Source organism: Cupressus sempervirens, chromosome 8 (assembly GCF_028749045.1).
Source record: "Cupressus sempervirens isolate cs-2001-9-10 chromosome 8, ASM2874904v1, whole genome shotgun sequence".
Classification (NCBI taxonomy): domain Eukaryota; kingdom Viridiplantae; phylum Streptophyta; class Pinopsida; order Cupressales; family Cupressaceae; genus Cupressus; species Cupressus sempervirens.
The window spans coordinates 612,831,172-612,843,980 of record NC_143125.1 but is presented as its reverse complement, the minus strand read 5'-3'; the positions used below and the strand labels follow the sequence as shown (position 1 = coordinate 612,843,980).

Sequence of the window (12,809 nt, the reverse complement as noted above, 5' to 3'; positions counted from 1 at the left end):
CAAAGAAGTACGGATTTTGAAGAGCACCGTACGGTTTTTCAGAACTAAAGTACAGATTTTGAAGAGCACCGTACAGTTTTCCATCAGCAAGGTACGGATTTCATGTTGCCGTACGGTTTTCCATCAGCAAGGTACGGATTTCATGTTACCGTACAGTTTTCCATCAGCAAGGTACGCATTTCGTGTTCCCGTACGGTTTTCCATAGCAAGGTACAGATTTTATGTTGCCGTACGGTTTTCCATTGGCGAGGTACGGAATTCTTAGCAAAGTACGGTTTTCCACTGATAAAGTTTGGATTTTTTTTTGCACCGTACGGGTTTCAAGTTCATTTGCAAAGTGGCATACAGAAATTGCAATAAAGACTACAATGTACAGATTGCAAGTTAGCGTACGGAATTTGGCAATCACTTTACCGTACGGATTTTGGCGACAAAGCTTGTTCACTATGGAATACGGATTTGGTATTAGCTTCTTGTCAATCACGCATTGCACCGTACGGATTCTTCTTCTCAGTTCAGCGTATGGATTTCAAGCTTGGTGTGCGGTTAAGCTTTCCAGATTTGTGTACGGTTTTTTATGCTTGTACGGACTTTAAGCTGTACGGATTTTCAGTATATATCTGGCCATACGGATTTCAACCACAATTTGGCGTACGGGGTGTAAAATTTAAATTATATGTTTGAAAGATTAATGCATGGAGTAGCCGATATTTTGCATCTTTGTCAAGGGTTAGAGAAATTGTGGAAGGAGGTTTTGTAATAAAAAAAAAAACGTCGACAAATCAAGAATGCTCAGAATGAATATCAGATGATACCATAGGAAGGGGAAGAATCAGCGATTGCTAGAAAGAGTGTAGAATCGGCAAAAAATGACAGAAATGGTGTGTTCCATGCAGTTTTGTGTGGGTTTCAAAGTGCTAAATTGGTGTTGGCGGCGAGGGGCGCTGCCCCTCGACCCCGCCCTGTACTGCGAACTCGGGGCGCTGCCCCAGGACCCCGCGAGAGCGTTGCCCCTTGACCCCACCGGGGGCGTTGCCCCCTGGACCCCCAATCGTTGCGGATATCAGTCGTGGGAGTCTGACCAGTTGAGAAGAATTGAAGTTGCTGCAGGCATGGACTTTCTGTGTACCAGAGGCAGTGGGAGCAGGTGTTGGCTGTGAGGCTGTCTTGGTGGATGCGTAGAGAGCTCGGGAGGAGCTGATCATGCAGTTGGAGGCAGTGCAGCGACACTTGGCTCAGCATACCGAGGAGTTGGAAGCAGAGAAAGCAGCACAGGTGGCTATCAAGGTCAGCTTGAGTCAGTATTGTGTTAGCAAAGGCTATAGATGCAACGGGATGAATGTGAAAGTAATATGGCAGATCAATATTGTTGTATTAGTTGTTTGAGTTTTGTTTTGTAGTCGTCAGGAGACGACTTTTCTTTTTTGGGGGGAATGATGTCGTCGGTAGAAATTGCGTATTGGCCGACGGGTCCCTTCGGCAAGGAAATTGTGTATCGGCCAACGGGTCCCTTCGGTAGAAGTCTTGTTATGTAGCCGACGGGTAAAACAGTTTGTAGCGGCTATAATGTACTTGGTCGACGGATACCTTCGGGAAGGTTCATCGGAAAGTATTTATAACCCCTTCGGGAAGCATTGTAGATATCTTATCATGATCATTATCATATGAGAAAAAGCATGATTGTACTGTTGATATATGCGAATAATAATAGAAGTTCTGCTATTTGCTGTTCGGTGTTCGTATCGATTTCCTGTGTGCGTTGCTTAATTAATCCATACGGTAAACAGACACGAACCAAAATAGGGAAGATCTTTCACTTCCAAAATGGAAACAACAAAGAATCCCAACGGGAATTCGCATTATAGAGAAAATAATCCAAATTGCATACCTACAACTACCTACAAGTCGTAATACCCATCAAGAGAACTTTCTGAGGGTGTATAAAGATAGCTGACGACTGCAATGGTAACAAAACTACAATGTGTTCGAGATATTTTAAATCAATCAACCCATTAGCAAACATTTGATTAATAAATTATTTTATGACAGGGATATTATAGTCCTCTAGTCCCAAATTTTGCTTGTCCTCAAGAAAGCACAATGCCAGATGTTGTAGAATGTGCTTGCCTTCCCATGTTGCATCATCCAACAGCAAGTATTTCCAACGTGCCAAATATTCCTTCGTCGTTTAGTTCCGCAGGGTCTTGTCACGTACTTCAATAATCTCAGTTGTTTCCAATATGTGCTTTCCTTCTTCATTGAGCAGTGGTAGGTCTGTAGCTACCATGACGTTTTGTCCCACAGTTTTTTTTCAGGAAGGAAACATAAAAAATGTTATGAATACGGCTCCCCTTTGGAAGTTCCAACTTGTAGGTGACTTCACCGGTGTAGCGAACTACATGATAAGGGTCATAAAATCGTGGCTTCAGTTTTTCTTTTCTCTTTTCTTACAATGAGGATTGTCAGTATGGTTGGAGCCTGAGGTAGACCAAGTCTCCTACTTCCAAACTCTTCTCTATTGGGTGTCTGTCGACGTACATCTTTTTTTGATTTTGTGCCCGTTGTAAGTTTTCCTTCAGGTATCTTAGAATGTCCTATCCCTCCTGAAGCTAGTCCCTCGCCCTTGGTGCACAACTATCTCCCAGAACTGTGTCGATGAAGGAGAGGGGTTCGTACCCGTATAGAGCTTTGAATGGTGCCATCTCGACGGACATGTGGTACGTGGTATTGTAACAATATTCCCCTAAGTGTATACATTTGACCCACGCCCGTTGTGTTGAAACGTAGTTCAAAAGGTAACCTTTGAGCCACTTGTTCACAATCTCTATTTATCTATCTGTTTGAGGGTGGTATGTCATACTTGGTGACAATTCTGTCCTTGCCAACCAAAACAGTTATGTCCAGAAGATACTAATGAATTGCTCATCCTGATCACTGACAATGTTTTGAGGTAACCCATGCAGACAAAAGACTTCTCTAAAAAAAAAATTGACAACTTTTGTGGCCTTAAAATCTAAGGGGGTGGCAAAGAAATCTGCGTACTTTGTCAATCTATCAACCACCATGAAGATACAATCCTTTCTGTTCACCCTAGGAAGTCCAGTTATGAAATCCATTGAGATACTTTCGCACTTATGTTTTGGAATTGGCAAAGATTGCAATAACCCGGTAGGTAGAGTATATTCGGATTTGTTCTGCTGGAAGACCGCACTCTCTTACATACTGCAATACGTCTCCTTTAAGTCCTTTCCATGAAAATCTCTCTCTGAGACTTCTATACATTTTGAGGAAACCCAAGTGTCCTACCAAGGGTGACTCATGTACCTCCTTCAAGATTTTTATCCTTCAATTTGGATTTTGGCACTAAAAATATCCGATTCTTATAGTAAATGATGTCATCCACCACTTTGTACCGATCATCCTGAGTGTTGCCATCCATTAGCTCACAGGAAAATGCGTTTTTGGAATATTCTACCAACAAATGTGCTTTCCAGTCAGCTGAAATCTAGGTTAGTAAGTAGATGGCGGGTTTCCTAGACAAAGCATCTGTAACCACATTGTTCTTTCCTTTCACATATTCAATGTCAAAATTGAAAGCTTGAACCTTGCTTACCCATTTTGTTGCCTCTAGTTCAAGTCCCGTTGCTCTAGAAAATATCTCAAACTATTGTGATCTATACAAACGACAAACTTGGCACCCACCAGATACTGTCGAAACTTGGTTAGTGCGTGTATGATGGCCAACATCTCTTTGTCGTAGATGGAATATAAGCGTTTTGTTTTTGTAAGCTTCCTACTCTCATAGGCTATGGGGTGTCTATCTTGCATCAGTACTACGCCTATGCCTTCTTCGGATGCGTTGCACTCCATAATGAACGGTCAAGTGAAATTAGGTAAAGCAAGCACGGGATAAGTGCTCATTGCTTCCTTCATCTTATCAAAAGTGAGTTGTGCCTTTTCATTCCACTGGAAGGACCCCTTTATTGTCAGATCTGTTAGTGATCTACTGAGCTGAGAGAACCCCTTTACAAACCTCTAGTAGTAACTGCATAGTCCAAAAAATCCACGCAACTCCATGAGTGATTTTGGGAGAGGCCAATCAAGGATAGCCTGAATCTTCTCCTAATGAACTTGAATGCCATATTTACTGACATGTCCCAATTACAATATTTTTGTCATACCGAATCCACACTTGGATTGCTTGGCGAACAATTACTGATCCGTCATGATCCGTAGGACTTCATCTAGATGCTTCGGGTACTCTTCCCATGTCCTGCAATAAATAAGAATATCATCAAAGAATACTAGTAAGTACTTAACGCAATTGTTTGTTGAAGATGCGATTCATGCATGATTGGAATGTAGCAGGTGCATTTGTTTGTCTAAATGGCATGATTAGGAACTCATAATGCCTGTAGTGACAATGAAAGGCCGTCTTTTCTACGTCTTCTTCCCTCATGCAGATCTGGTGGTATCTGAAATGAAGATCTATTTTTGAAAAATAGACTACGCCATGTAATTCATCCAACAGCTCATCTATCCTTGGAATGGGATATCTATTTTTTATTATTTTTTTGTTCAACGCACGATAGTCCACACACATGCGCATTGTCTCGTCCTTCTTTTTGACCAATACCACTAATGACACAAAAGGGCTAGAACTGGGGCGGATCCATCCTTTCTCCATCAGTTCCTAAATTGTCCTTTCTATCTCATCTTTGAATTTCTTGGGATGGCAGTAGGGTGTGATTATGACTAGCTTGGCTCTTGCTTTCAACTCAATAGTGTGTTCAAACCCTCGATGAGGCGATATGCCAGGAGGAATGTCTATAAAAATTCTATCATGATCACTCAAAATATTTTTGAGATCATCATCCTAGGGAGGTGTTTGTTGCCCTTTTATAGGTTCTACCTAAGCAAAACAATGTGCAACCCAAGCAATGTCATCATGTCGAAAAATTGCCTCCATCCGATGTGCAGAAACTTCCTTCGGACCTTCATTTTCCATTCTATGAAGAACAACCTTCTTTCCATCGACAACAAAAGTGAAGTCGATCCATTTGAAGCTCTAAGTGTATTCATCAAGTGTCTCCATCCACTATATGCCCAGAATAACCTCCATGTCATCAAGGTCGACTATGAAGAAATCCTCGATCACCGTTTGATTCGCCATTGTGATACTTAGCTAAGGAACAAGGTGTGTGTAGGGCAGAAGAGTCCCTCCGGCAACCTTGAGCTTGAATCTTGCGTGCATCTCCATAGATAGACCAATATGCTTCACCAGAGATGAGTTTATGAAGTTTAGGGTGGCTCCGCTATCAAGCATCACCATAACCCTTTGTCCTCGAAGGGTTCACCGTACACGAAAAACTATGCACCTCTCCTAGTGGCTAGGGCGATAGTTCCTTTGCGCCGTACTAATGCTGCAATTCTTTCCGTACGGTTCAAGCTAACCATCTTGGTATCCTTGTGGGGTTGGTTATCTTCGGTGGGTATATCTTCCTGTTCATCCTCATCATCGAACACGCCCACAATGTAGTGGATCTTTCCTTTCCCGAGGTACTTGTGCCCAGGTTCCCATGGTCCCTTGCAGTTGAAACATAGTTTCTTCCTTCAAAGCTCCTATCTAGTAGCTTTGTCCAACAACAGCTTCCTAGGCGAAGGTTTATTATCTTTGTCCCGTGGAAATATCGGCAGTTTGGAGTGTGAGTAAACCCAAGAGGATGACACCATCAATGATGCCATACTTCGTGCCTTCTTAATGGCCTCTAACAGGGTGGCAGGATTGAACCCTTTTCCCCCACCTTTTAGTGGTTCTGTGAGTCTGTCCATAAAAGCACTATCCGTCTTCTTTCAGAAATGTCTATGACCAAAACAAAGAGTTTTTGGAATTCCACAATGTACTAGTCTACCGATCTAGTTTGCCTCAGTTGTGCCAAATCTTTGAAATTGAGTTCGAGATCTTTACCGTCAAATCGATCTATCAATCTCTCAATGAATTCCACATAGGTATTTATTTGATCATGCCCTAGTGTGATGGTGCCGTGATGCCACCATTCATGCGCAACTCCCTCCAAGTGTAAGGCCGCAAATTTAATTGCTTCTTCTTCTGGCATGGGATTAAGCTGGAACTAAGTATTTGCCTCCATTACCCATGCTGCAGATATGGTTCCAAATCCATCAAATAGCGATAGATTTACTTTACTTAACTTCCTCCTGAGATCATCATTAAAGTATCCTTTGTTTCTGCCTCCCGAATATCTCATTCTCAAATCAGCATAACCTTTTTAGGATATATCTTCCTCCAAATTCGCATTTTTTCAGTCTTTTCTTAGTTGTTCTTGCATTTCTTCAAAGGTCGGTTGCTTCCCTCCGAGTGGTGCCTCCATCTGTGGGGTAAAAGACGGCATGGAAAGTTGAGAGCGTGCTTGATAAAGGTTTTCTCTACTCGACACCAAGTCCGTGCTAGGACCATTTTGTTCTCCGGATATTTTATTGTCTGCCAACTTCTTGAGAGTCTCTTACATGAGTCACTGAGTATCATTGATCTATGCCTGATTCTTCGCAAATTCTCTAAGTAGCGCCACGAGTTAGGCAGCTGTGTGTTCTGGTTTGGCAGTCATTCTATCAACAGAATGGGTTCTTCTTCTCTTCCGGCTATAAGCTCTCATTCATTGTCCACAGGCAAATCTCTTATACGACTGTAATGTTCCCAACTAATTATTTTCCATCTATTGCAAAAGCAAATGGCGATGGGGAGTAGATGGAAGTGGTCGTATGGCTTGAAGGACAACCACACAGGGATGTTGTACAGATGAACTGGCAAGTATATGCAGGGGACCGTACAATGAGGAGTGATGATGAAGTACAATCAACTAAAGCCGTATGGTGTAGAGTGGGAGGGCAATTTGACGGTTGTACGGATGTGTTCAACGTGTCGTACAATAGGAATATTTCATGGTTGTACAGTCCACAAGCAGATAGGTCATACGGTAGTAATGATGCAGGGCCATACGGTACACAAAGCAGGTCGTATGGTAGCTTGGAGAGGAATGCCTGAAGGTAAGGGTCGTACGGTGATGTGCTAAATTGAGGGAAAATAGAAAAGGGTGGACGAATGGTGTAACAACAAAGAGTTTGAATGAAGATAAACAAAGAGATTGAATTACCCAATATATACAACAGAGAATTGATCAAATTAAACACAGTGATTTCTTCAATTCACAATATGATGGTGCTCCAATATGCCAAATCTTAGCAAAGTATTACAGGCGACGGAGAAGACGGAATAGGGTGAGGGTTGAATTCCACCGAAACTACATGAGCCAAAATAGGGAAGATCTTTCACTTCTAAAATGGTGACAACAGAGAATCCCAATGGGAATTTGCAGTACAGAGAAAATAATCCAAATTGCATACCTATGACTACCTACAAGCCGTGCTTAAGTACCCGTCAGGAAAACTTTTTGAGGGTGTACAAAGATAACCGATGGCTACACTTTACTACGGAAACAAAACTAAAATGGGTCCTAGATGTTTTAAATCAACTGGCCCGTTGACAAAGATTTGATTAATAAACTATTTTATGACAAGGATATTACAAGGAATGGCTCAAAATGCAAGCAAAGACATAGTGTCCAACCATGATTTTTTTTCAAAATCCTCAAGACCAACTTCTCCACAAAATGCAAACAAAAGATATCCAAGAATGATTACATTTGCAACAAGCCAATTCTTATATAATAATAAATCAAATCTTCCTTGTTATATCAACAGTTGGCTTCATGAAGACCTTTTTTGTTAAAACTATAACTTTTGATTCTCATAAAGTCTGATTGTGCAAATTGCACATTCCTCTTAGAGCATATAAAACCATTGTTAAGGCTATTAATACATTGCCCTTTGAATAGGCATGATTGGCGGTCTTTTTAAGGTGCCTCTAAGTTAGCATTAAAAACATTAACATTAGTTATGTTTGTTGTTAAATTAATATCCTTTCTAGGCACTGATTATGAGGAGTCTTTGTGGGTTGACCTAGATAGTGTCATGTCCCTTTAAGGGACATTCCCTTTGGTTATTATATATTTCAAGGCACCCAAAAAACACTGACAACAACTTAGTTGAGATCTCGAAAAGAATTTAAAAAAAAAATAGATCCGATATAGAAAATTAGGGTTTTGAACAAAAATGACTCTGGCTACAAAAAAGCTTAGTAAAATGGTGGATTTACAGAAAAAATTGCAAAACTTGGGCATGAATAACCAATAGAGGTTTGTAAAAGACCTAGACACCTCCAAATAGGCAAAAAACTACTTTTTTTTTCAGAAAATGGAAAAAAGGGCCACAAAAAAGACTCGCGATTTTCAGAGAAATTGCAAGTGGTAGAAAAATCTAGGCGTGAGTTGCAGAGAAATGGCACCCAATAGACGACAATCAAGGCACCAAAAAAAAAAAGACGACAACCCAGTTGAGGTATCGAAAGGAATTTGTAAAAAAAATTGATCCGATACAAAAAATTAGGTTTTGAACAAAAACGGTTCTAGTTGCAAAAAAGCTTAGACAAATGGCAGATTTGCAGAGAAAACTACACAATTCTGGCATGAATAACCAACAAAGGTTTGTAAAAGATCTAGACACCTCCAAATAGGCAAAAAATGACCACTTTTTTTCACAAAATGGAAAAAACGAGCCACAAAAAAGATGCATGATTTTCAAAGAAATTTGGATGCGAGTGGCAGAAATTCTAGGCATGAGTTGTAGAGAAATGGCACCCAATAGACCTCCACGTGAACAACAGAGAATAACCCTCGATTTTCAAAGGATTCAGTCGCGCTAGTTGCAGATAGAAGGGCACAAGTTTGCAGACCGGAAAAGATCGCTAGAGTCACAAACAAAATGGCACAATTTTTTGGCAGAAAATCCTAGTCAAATTAGAGGTTTTGGAAGCAAATATGCATGAAAGTAATTTTAAAAATAATAGGCAGATAATTTCAACCAAGAAATTATTAATATTTACTTTTGAAATTTTTTAGATTATTGGCTCTGATACCATATTACAAAGGAATTGAAAAATATTTGCTTGTTATTAACAAAGATTGAGAGGTCAATATATACAAAAGAATGGAACAATGTTTCCTTAGGAAATGATCGTAAAGAACAGAAACTTTCTATTCTAGAACCAAAAAACTAAATATTAGAAACATTCTTTTCTAGAAACAGAAAACTAAATATTAGAAACATTCTAATATTTACAAAAGATTACAATAGATAACCATTAGATACTAAACAAAGATAATAGAAACTATCTATTATTGTAATATCAACTCCTCTAACTCATCGGAAGCATCGATTGACTTACTACAAATAGTAAGTCCCACCAAATGGAGTCATAAACCTCATTAAGGTACTCTAATCACCAGTATTAGCTTGCAAGGACACATCAATAGGCTAAATCCATTCACTATCATGATCATGCTAAAAAGGGGACATTAAAATAAATGAGGTTAGCAAAAGCTACTAGGCCAAACTTTTGCCTTGTACTTGAGACTATAGACACCTAAATCTAATTATACAATTAAGTAATCTTATTTAGTTCTCTTTAAGGCAATATTGATTAAGTATTTAATATTTAATTAATTTATGTCATCCCCTTAGTTAATTGCGTCCCCCTTTCTCTTTTAAATTAAATAATTGCATAGGCCTATCTTGAGCTTGCAAAGGTTTGCATTACTGAGTTTTATTGTTTTAAGCTTTCTCATTTGTAGGTCTAATCTGAGTGTTAATCTACGTGGTTTTGTTGAATGCTTGCTTAGTTTAGTATACTATAGCACTACATTTTAGGTGATACACATTCAATATATAAATGATCTTAATTGGAAAATGGTAAGGGTTTCCTAACATGTAAGCACTATCTTTGAAAGTAATGTACTCTTTGTTCCAGGGGGACAGCTATCTTCTCTTGGTTGGCATACCTTGTTAAGTATTTTTGATCCTGCATATAATCTCATCTCAAGCCTGCATATGGTGTTCTCTTCAGTTAGAGAGATTAAGGGGCAGAATGGATTTCTTCCATCATCAGCATCGACTATTCTCTACTTTTTTAGATGGAACAATTTTATACTATTAAGTGTACTTGGTTCTTTGATATCCATTTTACTTCTCTTGCTCTGCCTATGGCGGTTGGAGTCTCGCATGCTCAATCCAGAATCTAGAGATATCGATTCACATGGATCAAGGGAGTCATCTGAGGTAGCTGAAGAGGAACAAGAGGCTGAAGACATTGAGCATGAGAAGGAAAAGGTTCAATCTACTATTGCAGCATGGGAAAATCTGCACACTTTACATGGTGCAGGACAGCATGGAGGAGACCAAATTCTTTGTTGTGGCATGAGTAAGGTAACTACTATTGCTTTGTTAATTAACCGTATAATATACTGTAAAGTGGGCCTAGTAAATGTCTAGAGAATTCATCAAAGTATGTGAAACGATAAGAGAGTATCAGGTTTGATTGACATTTTCACTCAAATAAAATGCAGCAAGTATGCATGGCAATTTTATTATTAGAATCAGTAAAATTGAATATATTCTATTTCATTACCATGAAACTTGTGATGTAATGCATATAATTACGTCGCAGTGGAAATTTTCTCTTAAGATGCATTCATTATAAGTGGGCATTACTCGGGAATCATGCAAAAGAAAAAAATTACAGTCATTACAACATCAATTTGGAAGCGACATTCAAATTTTGCATTGAAGAAGAAACACTGACCAGCCAGGCCTACATATTTCTACCAAACAGCTCACCTCTCTTTCACTTGCAGATCTTCTTCAACCTAGCTGATGAAATGAAGTTGTGAGTGAATGCGAGGATTTTTGAGGGTTTAATAGAGCTTAGAGGGCATGGGTCACTCGTCATTACAGTTTGAACCCTCGCACAATAATCAAGAATTATTATTTTTATGTCTATTTTATCTTCCCAGGGATTGAACATGTTTGGGCACCCCCGGGATAATCCAGGGATGCCTACGCATGCTTGGCAAACTGGCAGTAGTGGTGGGTTGGTGGCATCCTGTCACTGCATCCTGGGGACAAGTAAAAAGTGAGGGATGTGTCCCTATGTTTCAACATTAATGAGTATTTAGTGGTTGACATAAGAAGAGGCAAAGCCCAAATACCTTTCTTTTATCTTGATCTTCATTACATTATCTTGTATTAGTGAGTTCCTTCCCACTTTAGTTTTTAGCTTCTGCCCTATCTGTGACAATGGGTATTCCTGTTTCCCAAGACTCTCCATATGCTGGTAATGTTTCAAAATGGTCCACACAGAGACCTCTTTATCAATGCAGATACTCTAAATATGATTTTGAGCATCCTAAGCCAGAATGACATAGGGAATACCAAAAGTCTGCCTCTAAAGAAGACAGCTTCTAGATAAAATTGTCAGGATAATTGAAGGACCAATTAGTATATAACTGGATGATAGCTCAGGTAATTGTAAGGAAGGAATTCATCACTTGGTGATAACAAAGTGAGGACCCTGTTCATGAAGATATTAGGGGCATTTCACCTACCAAGAAGCAAAATACAAGCATGGAAAATCACCATATATGATGAGCTAGATGAGAGACAAACAGGGATTATACATGAGCTAATGGTTCTCAAAGAGGAGTCCAGCTGGTGCATGAACAACAGACTACCCTCAAGTTTTTTAATATAATTGGTGGAATATTTCAACACCCTGAGTCATTCACAAATGTGGCATCTTGAGAGTTTCAACTTAAGTCACCACACTAGAATGTGCGCACGCGCACACACACACACACACAGGGCTAGTGACATACTACCAAAAGAGAAAACTTGGAGGAGAGAAGCATCTATTTCAACGATCCTCAAGTAGAGGCCTGGACTTGAATTTGAAAGACATGCCTTTATTTTTTGGATGCTGTCCTAGCATTATGTCGATGTATTGTTCTTGTCCTAGCCTGATGCACACTTGGTCTGAGGTCTCAGAGGTTTTCCCCACTTCTGGGGTGCACATACACAAAAATGCTTGCATGCACAGATGCGCAACACTAACACTCAAACACGCGCACATGTACTTACAAACATTGAACTTCAAATTTTATTTTTCTATATGCTGCATGTATAGAACGTTGCTTCAGTAGTTTCACTGGGTTTTAGCTCCAGCTTCCATCTTTTAGATGCTGTGCCAAAAACTTTTACTGCAGTCTGTGTTTCCTGCTCTGATTTCTCTGTTATAGGGAATCTCTCGAAAACAAATCAGAATGGTTCTGTAGTCATATCAAAAAATCTGGAAATTTTAACAGGGCAGCTTTTGTTAGAAGTTCTCTTCATCTATCACTTCCTAAGGGTTTTGCATAACTATTTCTAGCTTTCTGTGGGAGGGTCCAAAGAGATCCCATAAATTTACCTCTAAAACTATAATTTTATTGTAGTAAAAGAAAAAATACTTACTAAAAATTTGTTTGTATCTGATTCTGATCAGACTGAATTAAGACATCCGAAAGATTCAGATTTCTTCCTGAGGATTACAGTAATAAAATAAGCTGCAGTAAAGTAAGTTTTGTGATCGTTGATGGTATATATGGCATTTGTCCTATCAAGTGTTTGAAAATCATTTCACCACTTAAAAGTAACGTGAATAAATTTCATTTCATCATATGAAAGGTCATCTTGAACATTTTACGTTCTGGGAAGGATAGTGACAGCTACTTGGTTCAACCACTTTACCCAAATCCATGATCTGACAAGAATCTATATACTTAGAGATGGTGTTCATAGCTTTG

General features: G+C 39.4%; 1 protein-coding gene across 2 annotated transcripts in view; it reads left to right on the top strand.

Annotated features, from left to right (window-relative positions):
- LOC149543915 (uncharacterized) overlaps positions 1 to 12,809 on the top strand; it is a 354,620-nt gene that overhangs the window by 332,905 nt on the left and 8,906 nt on the right. For both annotated transcript variants that reach the window (XM_089798562.1, XM_089798563.1), the window contains one exon: positions 9,941 to 10,395. In XM_089798562.1, the coding sequence (XP_089654688.1) occupies positions 9,941 to 10,395 (455 nt within the window). The remainder of the gene's footprint in view (positions 1 to 9,940; positions 10,396 to 12,809) is intronic.